We start from the raw sequence: 25,610 nt of genomic DNA, 5'->3' as shown, positions 1-25,610 counted from the left end.
TGATTTCGAGTAGGTACTCACCACGTCTGGTACAGGGCATCAGCACTGAGACTGTTCACAAAATACCTGTTAGCAGGAGCTGCAACCCTTCACTCATGGGAGTTTCACGTATTTCCTTATCTAGAAGACTGGTTTAGCCAGGCCTCATTATTGTAACAAGCTCAAGATGCCATCAATTCAACAGTTCATCTTTTGGAACTCTTGGGATTTGAATCCCAGAAATCGCATATTGAACTAACCAACTCAAACCTTAGAGTTCATAGGAGCTCTTTTGGACACTACGCAATCTTGAGCTTTTCAACCTCAACAGGGTGTTGACAATGTTATCCAACTGTATCAAAAAGTCTCCTCCCTTCCATGTATTACCATGCACATCAGATGTTATGTCTTCTGCGTCACATGACTTTGATGGTTCGCATCACTCTGTTCACTCGTCTACACCTCAGAGTACCCTAATGGACTCTTTCCTACCATTGTGGACTCAGGCCATCATATCTTTCTCAACTCATACAAGTGACCTCAGAGCTTTGTCGCTCCCTTCAGTGGTGGATGCTTCTGACCAATTTCTCCAAAGGTCTTCTCTTCTAGCCTCTGTCACACCAGAAGCTGCTCACCACAGACGCTTCTATGGTTTCTTGGCTCCTCACAAGAAAACTCACCACATCAATCTCCTGTCGCTCCAAGCAGTTTACAATGCCATCTGCACCTTTCAAGATTGTTTACAGAATCAAGTAGTCCTCATTTGCACTAGCAATCAAGTTGCCATGTTCTACTTGAACAAACAAGCATCACAGGATCTCACCAACTCTGCTAGGAAGCGATAGAGATATGGTCCTGGACGATTGCCCAAAGCATTTGACTCAGGGCAGTATACCTTGCAGGGAAACAGAATGCCATAGCACAGAAACTGAGCAGACTCCGGCATCATGAATGGTCTTCTTGCATCAGATTGAGGGACCCCCTGAAATAGATCTGCTTCCACCCTCAATAACAAACTTCCACTCTTCTGTTCCAGACTACACTCCCGATTGTCTGGAGTTGGACACCTTTCTCCTGAACTGGTGAGAGTGGTCCCTCTATGCATTCCCTCCAATACATCTCGTTGGGAAGGCTCTACTGATCGAGGCACCATGATTCTCTTCGCACCCCATTGGTCACGTCAACCGTGGTCCCCTTTCCTCCTACAACCCTGTTAGGGAACCCATCACACTTCAGTTGTTTCCAACATTACTCACACAAAACTGAGGCGCTCTCCTTTTTCCCAATCTGCACTCATTAGCACTCACAACAAGGTTTCTTTTTCCCAGCAACTAGACGCTTACAACCTATCTGTGCCAGGTCAGCTATTATTGAAGTTTCCAAAGCACCAAAGTTCTTCAGTCGGCGCAGGCCGAGGCTCTGGTACAGGCTTGGCCGATGCATAGCCTGCTATATGTCTTTCCTCCATGGCCTCTGGTGGGCAGAGTTCTTCTTCGGATTTCCTGGCATGCAGGCCGCTTGATTCTCGTAGCTCTGAACTGGCCCAGGCGCCCTTGGTTTGCAGATCTGGTTCATCTGCTAGTGGAAGATCCTCTCCCGTTGCCCCTCTCTTCCGATTTTCTGTCCCATTCAAATGTCTGATCTGGGTCCCTTTTGTCTTAAAAGGTCTCGGCTCTTGAAGGGGCTCATTTAAGGAAGAAGGGATATTCGGATAAAGTGATCTCCACTCTCTTGGGGTCTTGGAGACTTTCCACCTCTCAGGCTTATGTCTGTGTTTGGCGTATTTTTGATGAATGGTGTTACGTGTGTGTAGTGGTTCCCTTCGCGCTGCTTTGCCTCGCATCCTGGAGTTTCTGCAGGATGGCCTGGAGCGAGGCCTTGCCTGGTCCTCCCTTTGGGTGCAGGTTGCCGCTTTGTCTTCCTTTCAGTTTCTCTTATGTGGTAAGCATTTGGCCTCTTCTCTGGATGTGATTCAGTTCTTGAGAGCTGCGAAATTGCTTTGGCCACCAATTTGGCTGTCATTTCCTCCTGGGATCTCAATCTACTTCTCTCTTGGCTTGTTCGTCCTCCGTTTGAGCCTCTCGAAGCCTGTACATTGAAGGACCTTACTCTTAAGGTGGTTTTCTTGGTGGCCATTAATTCCGTGAGATACATTTCAGAGCTGCAGGCCTTTTCATATAGGCCTCCCTTCCTGGAACTCTCTAGGGAACAGGTCATGGTGCGGCCAGTTCCCTCCTTTCTTCTGAAAGTGGTTTCGCCGTTTCATGTTAACCAGTCCGTGGTCCTCCCAGTATTGGTTAGTCGGGAGGGCTTATAGGAGCAGAGGCAGTTGCACAAGTTGGATGTCTGTAGGGTCCTTTGCTCTTATGTTCAACAGACCCAGGAGTTCCGTAAGTCCAGACCTTTTGTCCTCTTAGCGGGTCCTCAAAACAGGGATGGTGCTTCCAAGGCTACCATTGTGTGCTGGATCAAGAAGGCTATCGCTTTGGCATAACTTCTCCAAAAGTAACCTGTTCCAGAATTTCTCAAAGCTCATTCCACTCGGGGTCAAGAAGCTTCTTGGGCTTAATCTTCTCGTGTACCTCCGGTGGATATCTGTAAAACTGCATTCCTTTGTTCAGCACTACCATGTGGACATTCAGGCGCGTTGGAACACAGTGTTTGCCATGTTCTTATGTGGAGGCCCTTTGGGTACTGTTTTGGTACATCCCATCCATTTCTGTGCCGGTCTGGAGGGATGTTAAAGAAGGAGAAATTAGGTTCTTACCTGCTACTTTTCTTTATTTTAGTCCCTCCAGACTGGCACAGACTCCGCCCTGTTATTTTGTTGAGTGTTTTCGCAAAGAGTACAGGTTTTTCTGAGAGGAATTGGTTGTTTTGGTTGTGCGGGGAGTTTAAAGAGCAGTGGCATTTGGTTCGGCTGGTTTAGCTAGAGAACTGTGTGGCGTTTCTGAAAGGTTCTTGTTATAATTAGTATCCAATAGTGTTCTTATTTTGCCTTCTCCATGTATGTGGGGAGTTGGGATGTTGTCTTCAGCTTCGTGGTTTTTTCTGCTTGGCTATTCGTTAAGACTGAGTGTAATAGGGACTGCACAGCCCACTTGTACTGTAGCCAAAAGTCAGTGTGTCGTTCTCCACCTGCTGGTAGAGCATAAATCTAGTCTGGAGGGACTAAAAGAAAGAAAATTAGCAGGTAAGGAAAGGACCTAATTTCTCCTTTTCCTAAATGCCAACTTTCCCTCCAACTCTTTGGGTTTCACCAGACTCATGTTTGTTAACTATAACCCTCTTCCTAGTAGCATGATCCTAGCAGCATGGGAGTCCTTTAGGTGAGAATATATAACTGCTAACCACTTTTAATGTGGTTGTATAACTACAAAAAGGTGGTATACAAGTCCTTATCCCTTATCTTTTGTCCTCGGAGAAAATAAAGTTACTCACCTGTAGCAGATGTTCTCAGAGGACAGCAGATATATATTCACCCACCTCTCCTAGTTGGTTTCTTAGCTTTCTTACTGAACTGTGGGTCTCATGAGCTGACAGGCGGGAATGCACCATGACAGGCGGGAATGCACCAACACGTGCGTGGTATAGGTGTTCGTAAAGGATTTAAAATGACAGTTCAATTTTCGACTCTGTGCTGCGTTCTGTGGATGATGTCACCCCTTTGTGAGAATATATACCTGCTGTCTTCAGAGAGCACCTGCTACAGGTGAGTAATTTTTCTATATAAACCCTTATCCATAGCCATAAATCCCCTCCCTCACTCCACCCATGCCAACTGCTCCCCACCCCCTAACATCCTCAATTGTTCACTGAGTCTAAGTTTTATGGAGTTGATTGAACTAAATATGATTCTACTCTAGTTCACCAGTGACAAACCTGTGCCCCTGATCTCCTAAGAGCTATTTTATAATTGATTTGTTTATTCATTTGAAAATAATTAACAAGTAATACATTTGTTTAAAGTAAAGTGAAAAGTAACGTACATAAGAAATTCAGATAAAGTAAGTAACAATCTTCTTAGACCCCAACAACATGAGGGGGAGAAGCCTTAAAAGGGACTTAAATTAACTTATCATGAAGAAATAATCAACTTATGAAATGGCTTTAACGGATATAACTCCTCATATACTTAATTATACCGTTTAAACCCTGGAGATCTTCATGTCTAGAAAGCTCTGGAGATGGTCTGGAACAAAGAAGATATATTTTGCCCCAAGATATTTAATAAGGCACTTACATGGGTAAGCCAGTTGAAATGTGGCATCCAGATCTTTCGTTTCTTGCCTCATTGGTAGAAATATTTTCCTCCTTTCTTGTGCCTCTTTATTGACATTGGGGTAGAACATAGAAGATGATGGCAGATAAGGGCCATAGCCCATCAGGTCTGCCCACTCTACTGACCCACCCCCAAGTCTACTATCCTAAGGATCCCACTCCTGGTGACAGGTTCTCTTGGCTTAACCCTCTAAGGGATCCCACATGGGCATCCCATTTGCTCTTAAATTCTTGTACGCTGTTTGCCTCGATCACCTGCACCGGGAACTCGTTCCAAGGATCAACCACTCTCTCGGTGAAGAAATATTTCCTGGTGTTGCCATGAAATTTCCCCTCCCCTGAGTTTGAGTGGATGCCCTCTTGTGGCTGAGGGTCCTTTGAGAAAGAGAATCTCTTCTTCCATCTCGATACGGCTGGTAATATATTTAAACGTCTCAATCATGTCTCCTCTCTCCCTACGTTCCTCGAGTGAGTACAGCCGCAAATTTTTCAGCCTTTCCTCGTACGATAGATCCTTGAGTCCCGAGACCATCCTGGTGGCCATCCGTTGCACCGACTCTACTCTCAGCACATCTTTTCGGTAGTGTGGCCTCCAGAATTGCACACAGTATTCCAAATGAGGCCTCACCATGGTTCTGTATAATGGCATTATGACTTCAGGCTTCCGGCTGATGAAACTCTTGCGGATGCAACCTAACAACTGTCTTGCCTTAGATGAAGCCTTCACATGATCAGCAGTTTTCATGTCTGCGCTGATGATCACTCCCAAGTCTCGTTCTGTTGAAGTTCTAGCTAAGGTCTCACCATTCAAGGTGTAAGTTCTGCACGGATTTCTGCTGCCGTGGTGCATGATCTTGCATTTCTTAGCGTTGAAGCCCAGCTACCAGGTCGAGGACCAAAGCTCCAACAAATGTAGATCCTGTGTCATACTATCGGGTGAATTGCCATCTCTCACTATATTGCATAGTTTGGCGTCGTCAGCGAAGACCTTACCTTGAAGCCCCTGAGTTAGTTCACCTATGAATATGTTGAAAAGGAGCGGGCCCAAGACTGAGCCCTGCGGTACTCCACTGGTCACCTCCATGTTTTAGAGAGGGTACCGTTAACTACCACCCTCTGAAGTCTGCCACTCAGCCAGTCATTGACCCATGTAGTTAGTGTTTCTCCCAGCCCCATTGATTTCATCTTGCTCAACAGCCTGCAATGCGGGACACTATCGAAAGCTTTCCTGAAGTCTAGGTATACGACGTCCACGGATTCTCCCAAGTCTAACTGTTTTGTTACCCAGTCAAAGAAGCTGATGAGATTGGATTGGCAGGCCCTACCCTTGGTGAATCCGTATTGACTGGGATCCCGTAGATTCTCCTCATCCAAGATTGCGTTTAATTTATGTTTGATTAGTGTTTCCATGAGTTTGCATACTATTGATGTGAGACTCACCGGTCTGTAGTTTGCAGCCTCTGCCCTGCAACCCTTTTTGTGCAGTGGAACGACGTTAGCTGTTTTCCAGTCTATGGGGACTCTCCCCGAACTTAGGGAGCGATTGAAGAGTCCTGATAGCGGTACTGCCAGGACATCTTCTCTATGTCTTCAATTAATTCGGAGTCTTTGTCTTTGTCTTCCAGTTGTCTTGGAGGTCTATATACTACACCAAGATACAGGCATTTTTCCCTGCCTCTGTTGTCCAAAGAAAGGAGCTTGTGCATTACGAAAGTAAACTTTTTGAACAGCGTTGAGATCTTGCTGAAAAACAAATAAAACAAGCAATGTTGCTCTCTCCACAATTATTAAAGTGGATGTCTCCAAAATTGCTGATATGTTCCCCAGATCAAGTGGTTGATTTTGAGGTCCTTGAATTACATCTGCGGTTTTGCTCCCAATTTTCTTTATAGGACCAGGTAAATAATAAATTTTATTTAATTGAGGAATAGATTTGGGAGCGTAGCTCAATGTTTGTAGTAAGTATTTTCTAAACATTTCTATAGGGGAAATTTCTAATGATCTCGGGAAATTTAATATTTTCAAATTCAGTCTTTTATTATAGTTCTCCAGTAGCTCTATTTTTCTATGAATCAGCAATTTATCTTTGATTAGACTTTCAGATACAGATTTTAGAGCAGTTATCTCTTCATTAGCAGTGATAAACTTAGCCTCATTTTCCATTTTTAAGTCTTCTACTGTTTTTACAAATTTGACGTTTCTTCTGCTGTTTTTTGTACAGTACCGTCCATTTTCTGGAGTGTCCTCCACACATCCAACAAGGTTACCTCTGATTGGGTCAGAAGTATGCCTTCAACCCCTAATTGACTTTCCTTCTCAGCTCCTTCCTCTATTCTGCTCCCCTCTTGAGAGATGGCTCCCACAACCACTTCGTTATCGGGGCCTCTCTGTAGTTCAAACGATCCAGCTGCAGAGCACTGAGGTACTACCAGGTCAGGAGGCAATAGAGAGACTTCCGGCTCTGTCGCGACGACCAAGTCCGAGGATGCCAACACTAGCAAGCCTCGCACTCCACGATCAGAGGGGTTCTGGTGACAAAATCCAACGTAGTCTGGCACAGAGGCATAGAAGTCTTCTGGTGAGGATCCCAGACGGACTTTGCCTTTGCGTTTAGAATGCGGCATCACATCGGGGAAAAACAAACGGCGACCCGTTAGCAGCATACCAGCCCCACCGACATCTAGGATACTCCCCGCCCTGATCCATTTCCCTCCTAAAAGTTATTAAAATGTTTTAAATCCCTTTTGTTGATAATATCTGTGAGATTTTTGTCAGAAATTTTTTTAAAGGGTTTAGACACATTAGGACCATGGGCTACAACCTATATACTGAAACTCAGAGAATAAACTAAATTTTTGGTAGTAACGACCGTTTTAGGCCTATTTCTGCCATCATTTTTATGATTGATGATGTTACTTATAAGCTTAAATTTAGTTTGAAAGTGTTAAGGGTATTAATAGATAACTACCACCAAATTTCAACAGCATATCCAGGCAGTAGTTATGAAAATCTTTAAGTGTTATGGATACTTAAGATGGTTTAGGGCCTATTTTTCATGCAGCTCGATTAATTTTTTTTTATAGTATCTAGATATAAGAGTATTGTAGCTGTTGCTTATAAAGCTATACTGGCTGTCACTGAAGGCATGCTCCGTATTTAAACTTTAATTGGTCAATTTACCCCTTCAACATATAATTATACTGTGGAATTTGTTCCTGGAGAATGTGGTGAAATCTGTCAGCAGGGTTTAGAGAAGGTTTGGATCATTTCCTAAAACAAAAGTCCATAAACTGTTATTAAAATGGACTTAGGAAAATCCACTGCTTATTCCTGGGATAAGCAATGCATAATATATTTTACTCCTTGGGGATCTTGCTAAATATTTATGACCCGGGTTGGCCACTGTTGGAACCAGGATATTGGGCTTATGTTCTTATGTAAGTCAATATACTTTCTTATTAATCTACCAAATGGTGGAATCTGTTACTTATGGAAATTAGGATCCAAAAAAACTGTTGTAGGCAAGTTTGTGTTAAATGTATAGTCTAAGTAGAATACCATCTACAAGAACAATTCTCTGTTAAATTATTAGAAAATGAATTTCTTGCAGTTTCTAGGGTATATTAGCTACCTTTTTGTCTTTTGACATTATCTATAGGTCCACACTGAAGTTATATTAGCTATTTTCTTATATTTTTGACGATAATTATAAACCATATTGACCCCAAGAGTCTGAATGTTGAATGCAAGTGTCATAGTAAAGTAAAGATTAAATTGCACTGATGATTAGTGTATACTAAGTGCAAAGAAGCCTATAATTAGTAAAATTAGTAAAAGAACCCTATAGTGCTTTAGGACTTGGTGTTGTGTGGTTACACTGGAGTAACAGACTTGGGCTTTTGTGGTGTATGTGACTTTTTTGTTTTATTGAATTTGTAACTGAAAATCTGTTTGCCCTTGTTTCCCATCTTTTTCTAGTATAGAAACAGTTTATAAACTTCAGAGAGAATTAGAAGTCATTGGCGGTATATAAGAATAAAGTTATTATTATTATTATTATGTGTTTTATATTAACCCCCCCAAAAAAACCAGCTCTTATAAACCATGCTTAGAAAAAGTGAATTTTATTTAATTTCAGGAGCCTTATGGCCGTTTGCCACCACAGTCCCATCCCAGCCTAGATGATCTTCATCGACGACGGAAAGAGATAATGGCCCAGTTAGAGGAAAGAAAAGTGATCTCACCACCACCCTTCGCACCATCACCAACTTTGCCACCTCCTTTCCATTCAGAGGAGGTAAGCATAGCCCACAGAATAGCCTTTGGTTCTAATTGGGCTTGTTGAAGCTGTACAATAATGTTGAGAAAGATTTTCATTTCGGGGAACCTGAGCTTTAGGTAGAAGAATGTGTGGAAAATGACAAGGCATGTGATAAAATGCTCCATGTTATCAAATATCTACATGTTCACATATTTGATTCTTTATGATCCACGATTTCTTTTAAGCTGTCAGATTAAAACTGCATACAATATGACAAAAGTAAAACTAAAACCAATTGACAAATTAACTGCCAGTAACTATTAGAAAATATTACAAACAGCAAATCAAAATAGACAAACCCAGTTAAAATGCTGGTTATTTTGCAAGGAATCTTTAAAAACAGCGGAAGAACATAACAGTCCTTCTCTTGCCTACTAGAATCCAGGAATTTGTCCCATAGCTGAGGGGCAGGTCAAGAATAGGTCTTTGAGCCCTAAAGGCTACCAGATATTTCTAATGCAATAGGTGTATCATTCTGGACGGACAGGTAATATCCCAGTGCTCATGAGCCATGCAGAAGGAATTCACTCCGGTGTTTGAATCCCTCTTATTTCACCAGAGGAGTCCACTACCTACCCCCTTCAGTTTTTCCTTTTGCACGTGAGCTGGAAGGAGTCTTTTTAATCTGCTCTGCTTATTTCAGCAGAACAGAGAAAACATAGTTATATCATCACATTTTGCAGTAGCAAAGGTAACTTCAATCCCCCACCCCATGTAACCCTGACCCCCCCACAACACAAAGGTTTGAGTTCAAAAACAACCAACTGCCCCTCCCCCCAAAAAAAACCTCTCAGACCCCCCTAACCCCCTCCCGTCTCCCAACCCTCGCAGCCAACCCAGTGATCAAGTCCCAGGTAAATGAGGATGAGATACCACCAGGATATTGCAATTTAATATACGAGGGAGAATCAAAAATTAAAGGCAATTGTTAAATTATTCGATAACTCAAGTTTCAAGTTTATTTTTGATTTGATGAATCACTTATTTAAATTCACTAAACGAAATACAATTTTAATAAAAAGTATAGATATGTATGTAAATATACTATTTAAATTTTAAAATAATGTGTAAGACCGACAGACCTACAGACTAACTGATACACAAGGTAAAAGGGGGAAGAACTACAATTCAATATTTTAGGATAGCAAAGAGAACCATATAAGGAAAGAACATTAGGGAGGGAAAAATGAAAACTATGAAAGAGCTAAAATAACTTTGAATATGATTTAAAGGTTAAAAGCATCTTTAAAAAGGAAACTCTTTAAATTACTTTTAAAGCGACTCAAATTATTTTCCTCTCTTATATATTGAGGTAAAGTATTCCATAGATGTGGGTCCATTACTGAGAACATATGTTGTCGAGTTCCAATAACTTTCAAGGAATGGACTACTATGAGCTTTTGATTAGTAGACCGAAGGGAACGTGATGTACTGTGAGGGATAAGTAATTTATTGATAAATTGAGGTTCATTAGAAGAAAGAGTACAGAGCTAGTGAAAGGTTCATTAGAAGAAACTGGTACAGAGCTAGTGAAATGCAACGTATCTGCTTGTACGTTGCCTGTTGGATAGTTCGTCCATGTATAGTGCAGTGGCCTTTAGTCATGTGGCAGCCACGAAGTCAGAAACATGGACACTCCGTTGCAAGATTGCATCATCGAAGAACAATGTGCAGTAATGCGCTTTCTTTGGACAGAGGAAGTGAAACCTGTGGAAATTCTCTGTCTGATATTGACTCAATATGGACCTAGCATTATGAATCAATGTAAGGTTTTGAGGGGGTAAAAAGATTTAAAGCGAGAACAGGTGTAACCAATGAAGGTCGTTCTGGTCACCCATCAACATCGTGCACACAAGAGCACATTGACAGAGCAGAAACCTTGATTAGTGAAGACTGACAGATAACGGTGCCTCAATTGTCTGCAAATTTGGATATCAGCTATGATTTGAATTTGCCATAACACATGATGACTTGGTATACAGGAAAGTCTGCGCACGATGGGATCTCAAACAGCTTACTGATCTGCACAAGCCACAGCGAGTAGAAGTTGTAACCCAGTTCCTGAGATGGTATGAAGAAGATCTAAGTATTCTGGAGAGAATTGTCACTGGTGACCAGACATGGGTACCTCACTGTGACCTACCCAGCGAGCAAAGGACAAAGCATGATGAAGTAAAGGAAGTGGTGCTCACCTGGCTTTGGGAGCATCTAAAAAACTTCTCTGCAGGAATGCAGAAGCTAGTTGAACTATACAACAAATGCATCATCTTGCAGGGGAACTATGTGGAAGAGTGATATGTTCAATTACTCACAGTTACTTCTATTAAAGCCGTCAAATGTATTTTGCTTTTACTCTGATTTACACTCGTATATAATAATCTCATAGACTGTTACCTAGTTTTTTGTAGCAAGTGTGCATTGTTCCTTATTTTCCAGGAATGGTTACTACTAATTTTACTGACCCACCTTGTTGGGAAATTTGTTTTGGAACATAGCCTAGAAATAACAGGGGATATTTATGACTAGTGAATACATCAGTAGGTTTGACTACATTGTAGCTATTCTGTACAGTGTAATATATACACCTGTTTCAAACTACTGTGAGAAATTAAGATGTAGTAAATTACTGTTATGTTTGATAATGCATTGCTATTAAGGGGCAGTTCACATATGTCAGAAAAGCTCATTTTGACTTGACCTTGGGTAAATGAAGATGATTCTTAACATTGTTCACCATCAATTACTTATGAAATTCATTTCTCCATTTCCCCCTCCTTTCCTAGTACTTGAATGAAGACCTGAAAGTAGCGGGTAAATACAAAGGAAATGACTACAGTCAGTACTCTCCCTGGTCATGTGACACCATCGGCTCCTACATTGGAACCAAAGATGCAAAACCCAAAGATGCTGTAGTAGCTGGGAATGTGGAGATGACGGTATGTGCTATTGCACAAGTACCAAGAAATTATGTTTGTCTTAATTGACAATTTTTAAAGCTCATTGGTTAAAATTTGTGAGATTTTGGAAACTGTTTTAAAATGTTTGTGCCAATGTCTTCCCCTTATATTTGTCAGCACTGTGATGTCTTTTTCTTGCTGCGCCTCCATCTTGTTTATCTTGTAGTAAGTTCAGATTGGTGTCGGAGCTAAAGAATCCAAATGATGCACAGGAATATTTGACATCAGAAAAAGAAGAAAATAAGAAAGATGTAGTTTTTATTCTATTAGACACACCTGACCATAAGATTCATCCCCCCCTCCCCTCCCCGTAGAGGAGGAAAACCCAAGGGAAAAAACATTCTGCCTACCACCCTGCCCTGTACCCTGTCCCCCATCTGCTGATCTAGTGGTAGGTTGGGACAGGGTACAAGGCAGGTCTAGTGTTAGGCAGCCCCCCCCCCCCCCCGGAACCTTTATTTAAATCCTGGTGGTCCAGTGCGCTTTCTGCGCTCCTGCCTTGTTGGACGGCTGCCTCCTGATCTGTTCCCCTGATCTGTTCCAGCAACAGCAGAGCGGCGCACAAGGCAGGCATGCGCTTCTTTTCATGCGCCTGCCTGGCCCCGTGCCACTCCCTGAATGGCTGCCGTCAGTTCTCGCGGAACACTTAGCTAGCCAGCCAGCTGGTATTTTTTTTAGAGCTCAGGGGCCATCCCCTGCATAGCTCCTCACATCTCTGATTCAATCACGAGCTTGAGCGCAGGCTGTGTGGTCTCCTTCCCAGCTCAGCTGGAAATAGCAGTGGGCCAGCTACATGGTCCTCCTCCCCTTTCACGGTGTGCTTTTCCTGGGGTTGAGGTTCAGTCCAACCTCTATCCAATTGGCAGCCAGAAGACTAGGTTCATCTAATGAATCTGTGAGGAAGATGTCTTCTCCCTTTGATTCCAGCTAAAATCCTGTGCTGAAGCAGGCAAGCACCACATGGCACATTGAGTAATGCTATTGAAGCCTATGTGGAAAATAAGGGTGGGTGGTCTCTAAAAGTTGATTTTAAGCATTTTTGAGCCCAGGTCCCCCTCCTCTAAAACCATTTTCAGGGCAGCGAGTTTAAAGTGTGGTAGTGGGGACATTGCTTCTCCTTTTATTTTCTACATTCTTCAGGGCAGCTCTATTGCTACTGGAAGCTAGCCCAGACCAGCAGCTGCAGGAGAGACAAAAGAGAAGAGCGTGGGAGATGAGCTCTGCTTCCCGACGCCCCTTGCAGTGGCAAGTTTTGATTCTCCACATTCTTCAGGGCAGCTCCGTTGTTGCCGAGTGCTACCCCCCTCAGCCCAGACCAACTGCTGCAGGGGAGGCAGAAGGGACGAGTGTGGGAGATGAGCTCCGCCTCCTGAAGCCCCTTGCAATGCCAACTTTTGATTTCCTTCATCCTTCAATGCAGTTCCATTGCTGCTGGGAACTGCCCCAGCCCAGCCCAACGGCTGCAGGGGGTGCAGAAGGGAAGAGCATGGGAGACGAACTCTGCCTCCTGACGCCCCTTACACCATCAACTTTTGTCTTTTTACATTCTTATGGGCAGCTCCGTTGTCGGGAGGTGTCCCAGCCCAGTCCAGCGGCTGCAGGGGAGGCAGAAGGGAGAACGTGGAGACGAACTCCGCCTCCCGAAACCCCTTGCAGCACCACCTTTTGATTTCCCACATTCTTCAGGGCAGACCTGTTGTTGCCAGGAGCTGCCCCAGCTCAACTCAATCCAGTGGCTGCGGGGAAGGCAGAAGGGAAGGGTGTGGGAGACGAGTTCAACCTCCCAACGCCCCTTGCAGTACCAACTTCTGTTTTTCTACATTCTTCTGGGCAGCTGCGTGGTTGCTGGGAGCTGCCCCAGCCCAGTCCAGCAGCTGCAGGGAGGCAGAAGGGAAGAGTGTGGGAGATGAGCTCCGCCTCCCAATGTCCATTACAATGCCAACTTTTGATTTTCTACATTCTTCAGGGCAGCTCCATTGTTGTCGGTGAACTGCCCCAGCCCAGACCAGTGGTTGCAGGGGAGGCAGAAAGGAAGAGTGTGGGAGAACGAGCTCTGCCTCCGCGACGCCCCTTTCAGTGTCAACTTCTGATTTTCTACACTTTTCAGGGCAGCTCCATTGTTGCCGGGAGCTGCCCCAGCCCAGCCCATCAGCTGCAGGGGAGGCAGATGGGAAGAGCATTAGAGATGAGCTCTACCGTCTGACACCCCTTGCGATGAACAAAACCAAAAAGAGCTCAAATAGTCAGGAATACAGGCAGCAATACAGACAAAACAACAAACAGACAACAAACACGCCCCTTATGACGAACAAAACCAAAAAGAGCTCAAATAGACAGCAATACAGACAAAACAACAAACACAGTTAAGACAACAAAAAACAGACTAGACAAACAGCCAACAGATACAGACAAAAACAACATACAGACAAGAACACAGACAACGATAACCGCTAAAAATACTTAATACTGAAGTACAAAACCAAAAAAAGTCAAACAGCCTCACACTCACACCATACAAACTCAGAGTATCAAATATCACAAGATATGAGACACACAATTCTTTAAGTCTCACTCATTCAGCAACACTCACTCCTACCCTCAAGATGAAGCCCCCTCCTATTCCTGTACTTCCTCTACTATTCCTCTCCACCCTCACAGCCTTACACAATCTATCCCCCAACAATTACACCAATCCCCCATGGAACTACAAGCAATGAAGACTTAGTCCACCAGAAACTCAAAACCATTCAACGGAACACATTGGATAATCTGGGCATATCCTTCCCATACTCTGGAACAAACACAATCACAACAAACACCGAAAACAAACAAATCCTAAACCCCTCAACAACCCAGCACCTACAAAATGCTCAACAAAACCAAATGAAATCACCATCCCCTGCATTTATGTTAATGCTCGATCAGTGGTAAACAAGCTTTTCATCCTAAATGACCTAATCACATCCAATGACATTGCTCTGACATTCATCACAGAAACATGGCTGAAAGACCTTGAAAGCCCTGAACTCCCACACCTCTGCCCACAGGGTCACAACATTCTTCATCTTCCCAGAAAGCTCAAATGAGGAAGCGGCCTGGCAATAATCTACAAAAACTCATACACCATCACCGAGACAGACTCAAGTTCCCAACCCGACCTAGAATACATCACCTGCAAGCTCAAAAGCGAGCACACACGAACATTGGTATCCTTCTACTCTACAGACCCCTAGCACTAATTCAGACTCCATCACAAAATGATGGAAATAATAACTAACCTCACTTGCCAACAAGACAAACTAATCATACTCTGTGACATCAGCCTACCCTTCGAATCTGCAGAAAATAAAGAAGTCACTAAACTCAAGACTCTATTTGAGGCCCCACCCTTGAAAAGGCCATACCCTTGACCTGTTTTCATCCTCTCCCCCTAACCTAGTCAATAGGGTCATATGGTCCCCTGTCCCATGGACAGATCACTTTCTCCTAAAATTCTGCCTAAACCTAACTGACATAGACCTGAACCCCAAAGCTACCAATGACACAAGACTAGTCCGCAGGAAAACAAGACCTAATTTCTTCTGGAACATAGTGTCAAAATCCCTCCCTCCCCCCACGGATAACACCTCCTCAATGATAACCAACTGGAACAAAATCATAGCCAAAACCCTAGATATGGTAACCCCCCTCCACCCATACATAATAAAATCAAACCGAACTTCGCCCTGGTTTACGGAGTCCTTAAGATTAGACAAGCAACTATGCAGGTGTCTAGAGAGGAAAAATAAGACACCAGAACACAATGGAGAGCAGCCATAAATAAATATAAGGACAATATATCTGAAACAAAGAAAAACTACAATGCCAGTAAAATAGGAGGCAACACAAACAACAACAAAAAACTGTTTCACCTAGTACGACAACTGACATCCCCCCAAACCAAGAATCTGCAACCTTCTCTAATAAAATCTCAGCCCAAGAACTAGCAGATTTCTTCCTCAACAAAGTCAAGTTGGTCCAATTGGAAATTACTAAGACAGCCACAGGATATCATGCTGCTGTACTGGGCCATGGTGCGCCCTCACCTGGAGTACTGCGTCCAGCACTGGTCGCCGTACATGAAGAAGGACACGGTACTACTCGAAAGGGTCCAGAGAAGAGCAACTAAGATGGTTAAGGGGTTGGAGGAGCTGCTGTACAGCGAAAGATTAGAGAAACTGGGTCTCTTCTCCCTCGAACAGAGGAGATTGAGAGGGGACATGATCGAAACATTCAAGGTACTGAAGGGGATAAACTTAGTAGATAAGGACAGGTTGTTCACCTTCTCCAAGGTAGGGAGAACGAAAGGTCACTCTCTAAAGTTGAAATGGGATAGATTCCTTACAAACGTAAGGAAGTTCTTCTTCACCCAGAGAGTGGTAGAAAGCTGGAATGCTCTTCCGGAGGCTGTTATAGGGGAAAATGCCCTCCAGGGATTCAAGATAAAGTTAGACAAGTTCCTGCTGAACAAGAACGTGCGCTGGTAGGGCTAGTCTCGGTTAGGGTGCTGGTCTTTGACCAGAGGGCCGCCGCGTTAGCAGACTGCTGGGCATGATGGACCACTGGTCTGACCCAGCAGCGGTAATTCTTATGTTCTTATGTTCACAACAAACACTTCCCAACTCCAGATCTGGTCTTCATTCACTAACCTTTCTATCCCCGATACCAATAAACTAATATCAAAGCTAGCCTTATGAAGCATTCCAATAGACAACTGTCCTCCATACCTTCTTTCAGCAGCTCCGCATCTTATCATTAACTGGCTCACTAACCTGCTAAATAGTTCCCTGAACCAAGGGCATCTGCCCAAAGAAATGGGTAAAATAGCCTTAACCCCTATACCGAAAACAGCCCAAGCAGACCTCTCCATAGAATCTAACTACAGACCGATTGCGAGCATTCCAATCCTCACTAAAATCCTTGAGTCCCATGTCAGCAAGCAGCTTGCCTCATATATAGCGCAACACTCCTGCCTTCATACATCCCAATACAGCTTCCAAAAAATGCACAGCACTTAGCTCCTCATCATCACTCTAATCACTAAAATCAAAGAGTTGCTAAGCTCAGGTCATCAGGCAATATTACTCCAATTTGATATCTCCGCAGCATTGGACTCAGTTGACCACCAATTACTCCTAATCAAACTCTCGGAAATCGGAATAACAGGGACTTCCTATAAAATCACAAATACTTGGGCAAAAGGCAAGAATCATACTGCAATCCTTGGAAGGCATTCTGTGGCATCCCACAAGGCTCCCCACTATCCCCAATCCTATTCAATTTATTCATGAGCTCACTGGGACACATCAAAATGGAAGATGAAACTGTTCTATCTTATGCCGATGACATCTTCTTCCTCCTCCTCATCCCCATAACCAATAACTGAAAAAAAAATCTCAAACAATATAGATAAAATTCAAACCTGGGCAACGAACAACAAGCTGAAACTGAACGCCACTAAGACCAAAGCCATTGGTTTCCACACCGCACAACAGAATGTCATATCTAACCTCACTCATCAGGCATCACTCTCAGAGTGGAAAAATCCACCAGGGTACTAGGCTGCATCTTAGACGACACTCTCTCAATGGAACCACAAATATCTAGCCTTCAGAAAAATACCATCTATACTATGCGTCAACTGCGACTCACAAGATCATACTTCCACCCACACCACTTTGCTCTGATCGTCCAGATGATGGCAGGGCAGAATTAAGGGCAGGGCACACAAGTACACTGGGCCCACTGGCCTTGCCCCGCACCCTGCCCCTGCCCCACCCCCATTTATTTAGTTCTTTATTTCCACTTGTATTTCTTTTTTTTTTAAATTCAAAACAAAGATTAGCATACCAGTGCACAGTTTTTCTTCTATGCCACCCCCAAACATCTCTGAACACATTCCCCTTCCAAATATATTGTAAAGCAGTAATACTATCCACAATATAAGTCTATATTAATAACCATGTTTACAATGCTTCTCAACTGCCTCACTCTACGTCACCCAACTGTAACCCATATGTATGTATAAACAACCAAATTTGTAACTCCTCTAGTATGTTCCACTCCATGTATGTTAACTTGTAACGAAACAACAAGGCAAGCGGTCCACCAAAGAATCCAACATGAAACAAAAGATCAGTAGAAAAAAAAGACATTCAAATCAGGTTTATTCAAGGTGCTCCCAAGAACCATGCCCGATGCATTTCGTCAAACAAGGCTAGTCAAGGCTAACAGAAAACCATGTCTTTCATACACACAGAACACAGATAACCCTAACCCAGTATGGAATAAGTAATCACAAACTAAAAATAGAAATAAGTAGATAAAGGTTAAACTGAACCGCCAAGAAGCCAAACTGCAAACAGTGAAACACCACAGAAACAATGACACATAGCCCCCTAATACTCTGCAAAATATAAATATAGCAGATATAAATTTGAAGAAACTGACACATTTTGATCACTATTGAAAATAAAATCATTTTTCCTAACTTTATTGTCTGGTGATTTCATGAGTCTCTGGTTGCACTTCCTTCTGACTGTGCATCCAATCTTTCTTCCTCCTGCATACTTTCTCTTCTCCATACCTCATCCCAACCAACATCTCTTTCTGTCCCTCCATAAGTCCAACTTTTTCTTCCTCTCTCCCTGCCTGCCCCCTGCCTTCCAACACACTCCATTCACCCCTCCAACTTTCAACTTTTTATTCCTCTCTCTCTGCCCCCTCCCCTTTCTTTCTTTTTTTCCTTTCATAGAAACATAGAAACAATAGACGGCAGATAAGGGCCCACGGCCCATCTAGTCTGCCCACCTTAATGTCCCTCCCCTACCTTTGCCCTGTGAATAGATCCCATGTGCCGATTCCATTTGGCCTTAAAATCAGGCACGCTGCTGGCCTCAATCACCTGTAGTGGAAGACTATTCCAGCGATCAACCACTCTTTCAGTGAAAAAGAATTTCCTGGTGTCACCTCGTAGTTTCCCGCCTCTGATTTTCAACGGATGCCCTCTTGTTGTCGTGGGACCCTTGAAAAAGAAGATATCTTCCTCCGCCTCGATGCGGCCTGTAAGATACTTGAACGTCTCGATCATGTCCCCCCTCTCTCTGCGCTCCTCGAGTGAGTATAGCTGTAATTTGTCAAGCCGTTTTTTGTATGGTAGATCCTTGAGTCCCGAGACCATCCGGGTGGCCATTCTTTGCACCGACTCCAGTCTCAGCACATCCTTGCGATAATGCGGCCTCCAGAATTGCACACAGTATTCCAGGTGGGGCCTCACCATGGATCTATACAATGGCATAATGACTTCCGCCTTACGACTGACGAAACCCCTTCGTATGCAGCCCATGATTTGTCTTGCCTTGGACGAAGCCTGCTCCACTTGATTGGCAGACTTCATGTCCTCACTGACGATTACCCCCAAGTCTCGTTCTGCTACCGTTTTTGCTAGGATCTCGCCATTAAGGGTATAAGACTTGCATGGATTCTGGCTGCCCAGGTGCATAACTTTGCATTTTTTGGCATTGAAGTTGAGTTGCCATGTCCTAGACCATCGCTCCAGTAGGAGTAGGTCGTGCATCATGTTGTCGGGCACTGAATCTTCGTCTGTTGTGCATTTGCCCACTACATTACTCAGTTTGGCGTCATCGGCAAATAATGTTATTTTACCTCGAAGCCCTTCTGCCAAGTCTCTTATAAAGATGTTGAATAGGATTGGGCCCAAGACTGAGCCCTGTGGTACTCCACTAATCACCTCCGTCATTTCGGAGGGGGTGCCATTCACCACCACCCTTTGGAGCCTACCTCCAAGCCAGCTCCCAACCCATTTCGTCAATGTGTTACCTAATCCTATAGAACTCATCTTGCTCAGAACCTGCGGTGTGGTATGCTATCGAATGCTTTGCTAAAGTCCAGGTACACGATGTCCAGGGACTCCCCAATATCCAGCTTCCCCGTTACCCAGTCAAAGAAGCTGATCAGGTTGGATTGGCAGGATCTCCCCTTAGTAAATCCATGTTGTCGGGGATCCCGTAGATTCTCCTCATCCAGGATCTTATCTAATTGGTGTTTGATTAGAGTTTCCATTAGTTTGCTCACTATCGATGTTAGACTCACTGGTCTGTAGTTTTCTGTCTCCATCTTTGAGCCTTTCTTGTGTAGTGGAATGACGTTAGCCGTCCTCCAGTCCAACGGGACGCTGCCTGTACTAAGGGAGAGGTTGAAGAGCGCGGACAGTGGCTCCGCCAAGACATCACTCAGCTCCCTAAGCACCCTGGGATGCAGGTTGTCCGGCCCCATTGCTTTGTTAACCTTGAGCTTTGACAGCTCACCGTAGACACTGCTGGGCGTAAACTCAAAGTTACTAAACGGGTCAACTGAGCCAACCCTTGTCTGTAGCTGAGGGCCGAGCCCTGGCGCTTCTCGGGTGAAGACTGAGCAGAAGTATTCATTTAATAGTTGGGCTTTTTCCGAATCCTTTTCCACATAGTCTCCGTCTGGTTTCCTAAGACGTACAATCCCGCCTGAGTTTTTTCTTTTATCACTGATATACCTGAAGAAGGATTTATCTCCCTTCTGGATGTTCTTTGCTAGAGACTCCTCCATGAGGAATTTAGCCTCCCTGACTGCTGTTTTGACGGCTTTTGATTTGGCCAGGTAGTCTGCTCTAGAGTCCTGCTTCCCTGATTGTTTGTAAGAGATGAATGCTTTTTTCTTCTCCTTGATCAGGTCTGAGATCTCCGCAGTAAACCACTGTGGCTTATTGTTGCTTCGCCGTTTACTTACTGATTTTACATAGCGGTTTGTTGCTTCTTGTATGGTTGCTTTCAAAGTCGACCACATGTCTTCCATGTTATCGGTTTCTTCTTGGCTTTGTAGCGCCTGGTGAACGAAGTCTCCCATTTCTTTGAAATTTGTGTCCTTGAATTTGAGGACTTTGGTTAGTGTAGTAGATTTAGTGAAACCTTTCTCTCTCCCTCCCTGTCCCCTTTCTTTCTTTCTCTCCCTGTCCCCTTTCTTTCTTTCGCTCTCCCTATCCCTTTTTTTCAGGCTTTTTTTTTTTCTGCCCCTCCACTTTCTTTCTCTCTCTCCCCGCCGCTGCTGCTGATTTCGCCAAGCCACCGCCCTCGATTTCCCTCTACTTCCCCAACGCAACAGGCCCACAAGCCTTCCTGCCCAACATCAATTCTGACGTCGGAGAGGATGTTCCAGGCCAGCCAATCATTGCCTGGTTGGCCCGGAACTTCAGAATTGACATGGGGGGGAAGGGAGGAAGAAAGCTTGTGGGCCCGCCGCGTCGGGAAAGCAGGAAGAAAGCAGACGACCATCGTAGCTCAAAAGAAAAATTAAGGGCCCGGGCCAGCTTCTCTCCTTGCTCCCCCCTAACACCGGCCCTGCCTGCCAATTTAACCGAGAAGGGAGGCGTTCTGATACTACAGGGGAAGGAGGCGAGGCAAGTGATCGCTTCTCCCCTGCAGCCAAAATTGTCCTTTTCAGTGGGGCCCTGACACACGGCAGCTGCCCCCAAGTTTTCCTTCTGCCGTAACTCCCCGTTTCCAACAGGGCAGATCGCGGCAGAGGGAAAACTTCGGGGCAGCCACCTTGTGTCGGGGCCCCTCTGAAAAGGACAATGTAGAAGTTCAATGAAGAAGTTCAGACTGCGGGGCCTCCTAGATCTGTTGGGCCCAGGGCAGCTGCCCTGTTTGCTCCCCCCTAATGCCGGCCCTAGGGCCTCCCTGACAATTCCGGGCCCTAGGCACGTTCCTCCTGGGTCTATCCTTTAATCCAGCCCTGGATGATGGTCCTGCCTCAACTAGACTATTGCAACTCCGCCTACCTTGGCATCATAAGAACATAAGAACTGCCATCTCCGGATCAGACCTTCGGTCCATCAAGTCCGGCGATCCGCACACGCGGAGGCCCTGCCAGGTGTACACCTGGCTTAATTTATAGTCCACCATATCCTTATATGCCTCTCTTAAGGAGATATGCATCTAGTTTGCTCTTGAAGCCTAGGACAGTCGATTCCTCAATAATCGCCTCTGGGAGGACATTCCAGGTGTCAACCACTCTCTGAGTGAAACAGAACTTCCTGACATTAGTCCTGAACCTGTCCCCCCTTAGCTTCATTACATGTCCTCTAGTCCGTGTCAAATTGGACAATGTAAATAATCTTCTCTGCTCTATTTTGTCGATTCCTTTCAGTATTTTGAAGGTCTCGATCATATCCCCACGCAGTCTCCTTTTCTCAAGGGAGAACAATCCTAGTGTTATAAGTCTGTCCTCGTATTCCAGTTTCTCCATACCCTTCACCAGTTTTGTTGCTCGTCTCTGCACCCTCTCCAGCAGTTTTATATCCTTCTTTAGGTAGGGAGACCAATGTTGGATGCAGTATTCCAAGTGTGGTCTGACCTTTGCCCTATAAAGCGGCATTATAACTTTCTCCGATCTACTCGAGATTCCTTTCTTTATCATGCCCAACATTCTATTTGCCTTCTTTGCCGCTGCCGCGCATTGTGCCGACGGCTTCAGGCTCCTATCTATCAGTACACCCAGGTCCTTTTCTTGTTCACTCTTCCCCAGAGTTGCACCTGACATTGTATACTCGTATTCCTTATTCTTATTGCCTAAATGCATTACCTTGCATTTCTCCACATTGAACTTCATCTGCCATTTCTCCGCCCATGTTTCTAACCGACACAAGTCGCTCCTGCGATCTGATTGCCCGGCATAGTTTTGTATCGTCTGCAAACTTGATGATCTCACTGGATGTTCCTTCCTCCAGGTCATTGATATAAATATTAAAAAGGATCGGCCCAAGTACCGAGCCCTGGGGTACACCACTAGTCACTTTCTCCCAGTCGGAGAACTTCCCATTTATGCCCACTCTCTGCTTTCGGTTTTCCAGCCATTTGCCTATCCATCTTTGTATATCCCCCTCTATGCCATGGCTTTGTAGTTTCCTGAGAAGTCTTTCGTGTGGAACTTTGTCGAACACTTTCTGGAAGTCCAAGTATATTATGTCCACCGGCTTCCCACTATCAATTTGCTCGTTCACGGTCTCAAAAAATTGGAGTAAATTCGTCAAACATGATTTCCCTTTCCTGAATCCATGTTGACTGGGTTTCATCAAGTCGTGTGCGTCCAAGTGCCGGACTATGCTATCCTTGATCAGTGCTTCAACCATCTTGCTGGGGACAGACGTAAGACTCACAGGTCTATAGTTGCCCGGTTCCCCTCTCGATCCTTTTTTGAAAATTGGGGTTACGTTCGCTATCCTCCAGTCGTCCGGTATCTGTCCAGTTCTGATTGTCAGGTTTGCAAGTTTTTGCAATAACTCTCCGATTTCAACCTTCAATTCCTTTAAGACTCTCGGGTGAATTCCATCCGGTCCAGGGGATTTGTCACTTTTTAGTTTGTCGATCTGATAGTATATCTGGTCTAAGTCCACTTCAACTGTGGTGAGGCTGTCTTCTATTTCTTCTGCAAACACTTTCTCCGCTTCAGGTATTGTTGAGGTGTCCTCCTTCGTAAAGACGGACGCATAGAAGGAATTTAGTTTGTCTGCGATTTGTTTATCTTCCTTGATGTACCCTTTTCTTCCCTGGTCGTCCAGGGGTCCCACTGCCTCTTTTGCAGGTTTTTTCCCTTTCACGTATCTAAAGAAGGGCTTGAAGTTTTTGGCCTCCTGGGCTATTTTTTCCTCATATTCCTGTTTTGCATCCCTCACCGCCTTGTGACATTTCTTCTGAACATCTTTATGTTTGTTCCAGGCTTCGGTTGTCTTTATGCATTTCCATTTTTTGAAAGAATCCTTCTTTTCTTTTATGGCTTCCTTCACCTGTATGGTTAGCCATGCCGGTTCTCTTTTGCTCTTTGTTCTCCGATCTTTGGAAATCCTCGGAATGTAGAGATCTTGTGCTTCTGTGATAGTATTTTTCAGTAGAGACCATGCCTGATCTACCGTTTCAAGTTTGTCCACCATCTTCTCGAGTCGTTTTTCTACCATGGCTCTTATGCGATCGTATTTACCCTTTTTAAAGTTCAAGGTGGTGGTTAAGGTTTTGGCATGTTTCCCTTTCCCGATGTCAAGTTTAAAGTTGAGTACATTGTGATCACTCGTTCCCAGTGGAACCATGACTTCCACTTCTGTTATCGGTCCCGTGAGGCCATTTAGGACCAAGTCCAAGGTGGCGTTGCCTCTTGTCTTGTCTTTTACCATTTGTTCCAGGAAGCAATCCCCTAGCACCTCCAGGAACTTGGCCTCCTTGCCGCAGTTGGAGGTTGCTAGTTTCCAGTCTATCCCTGGGAAATTGAAGTCTCCCAATATAATTATATTGCCTGTCTTGCATTCTTGTTTGATTTCCTCCATCATTTCTGAGTCAGTTTCCTCCGCCTGTCCTGGGGGACGATAGTAAAGGCCAATTTTCGTATCTGCGCCATATTGACCAGGAATTTTGATCCAGAGTGACTCAAGCTTCTCTTTCATTTCTGTTGTAACCATTTCAACAAAATCTATTCCCTCCTTAACATATAGAGCAATACCTCCACCTTTCTACCCTACTCGATCTCTTCTATACAGTTTGTATCCCTGTAGTACTGTATCCCATTTGTTTTCTTCATTCCACCATGTTTCTGTTATGCCAATGATATCCAATATGTCATGTCTTGCTATTGTCTCTAGTTCCCCCATTTTGTTACCTAGACTTCTAGCATTCGTATACATACATCTAAGTTCCCTTCGTGTTACCTTTTTGGACCTTCTACTCTTGGCCGTCCCTGTAGTTTCAATTACGGTATCCTTTACTGCTCCTGTGTTATCACCCTTGTTTGCTGTGTGGTCGTCCCCTCCTGTGTCTGAGTTGTCCCTTCCTGCTTTTTCTCCCTTATTGGCTGTGAGGTCGTCTTCTCTTGTGTAGGAGTAGTTGTCCTTGGCTTCTTCGTCGGGGCATCCTGCTATCCGTGCCATCGACCGTTGGTCGACTGTCGGCTTTCCCCTATCTTTCAGTTTAAAGCCTTCTCGATTGCCTTCTTCATGTTGCCTGCCAAAACTCTTGCTCCTTCCTTGTTGAGGTGTAGTCTGTCCCTTCTGTAGTACTTGCTTTTTCCCCAGAACGCCGTCCAGTTGCGCACGAAGTCGAAGCCTTCTTCTTCGCACCATCGTCTCATCCAGGCGTTGATTACTTGCAATTCCCCTTGTCTCTTTCCATCCGCTCTTGGTACTGGGAGGATCTCAGAGAAGGCCACCTTCACCTCCCTGATCTTCAGTTGTCTTCCAAGTGAGCGGAGCTGGCCCTTCAGCTCTTCCCTGTCATACTTCCGCCCGCTCACATCATTTGTTCCCACGTGGATAAGGACAGCGGTGTCCTCTCCCCCTGCGCCATCTATGATCCTGGAGATCCTGTTGGTCACATCCTTCACTCTTGCTCCAGGCAGACAGGTGACGACTCTGTCCTCTCTTCCTCCTGCGGTGTGGCTGTCCACATGTCGTATAATGGAGTCGCCTACGATGATCCCCATCTTCTGTATTCAGGAGTTCCTTGGGGGGCGTAGGTCCACGTCCTTGGAGTAGGGCCAGTCTTCTTCCTCCAATGATACTCTTGAAATTGTTTCCTGTTCTTTGGGTGGGGCGATGTCTTCCTGTGCTCTCACTATTCCTCCTGGTGTGCGGTTGTCTCCTACCTCATCTTCGGTTTCTTCTGTGTTTGCATGGGTGTCTTCTCTCCTCACATCGGTTTCCTGAGTACAGTTTTCCAGCCCTGGGATCTCTACGTGGTGCTGATGAGCTTCCTCTATGAACATTTCTAGTTCCTTGACCTTGATACTACTCTTATCCAGAACACAGCCGTTAGACTAATCTACAAATTAAAGACATTTGATTCAATCACAACCTTCATCAGGCAACTACACTGGCTCCCAATATCATCTCGAATAATTTTCAAATCGTCATGTATCCTACACCAGATTCTATACGGAAACTCAGCAGCAACTCTCATCCAATTATTCTCTACTGTTTGGTCAACATCATAAAGAATTCT

The 25,610-nt window shown here is 44.5% G+C and overlaps 1 protein-coding gene across 4 annotated transcripts in view; it reads left to right on the top strand.

The window, feature by feature from the left end:
• Positions 1-25,610, top strand: part of RC3H1 (ring finger and CCCH-type domains 1) — a 446,950-nt gene that overhangs the window by 280,816 nt on the left and 140,524 nt on the right. For all 4 annotated transcript variants that reach the window (XM_033915444.1, XM_033915446.1, XM_033915443.1 and 1 more), the window contains 2 exons: positions 8,399-8,557; positions 11,365-11,517. In XM_033915444.1, coding sequence (XP_033771335.1) covers positions 8,399-8,557; positions 11,365-11,517 — 312 coding nt within the window. The remainder of the gene's footprint in view (positions 1-8,398; positions 8,558-11,364; positions 11,518-25,610) is intronic.

Source organism: Geotrypetes seraphini, chromosome 12 (genome assembly GCF_902459505.1).
Source record: "Geotrypetes seraphini chromosome 12, aGeoSer1.1, whole genome shotgun sequence".
Classification (NCBI taxonomy): Eukaryota; Metazoa; Chordata; class Amphibia; order Gymnophiona; family Dermophiidae; genus Geotrypetes; species Geotrypetes seraphini.
This window is presented reverse-complemented; position numbering and strand designations above follow the sequence as displayed.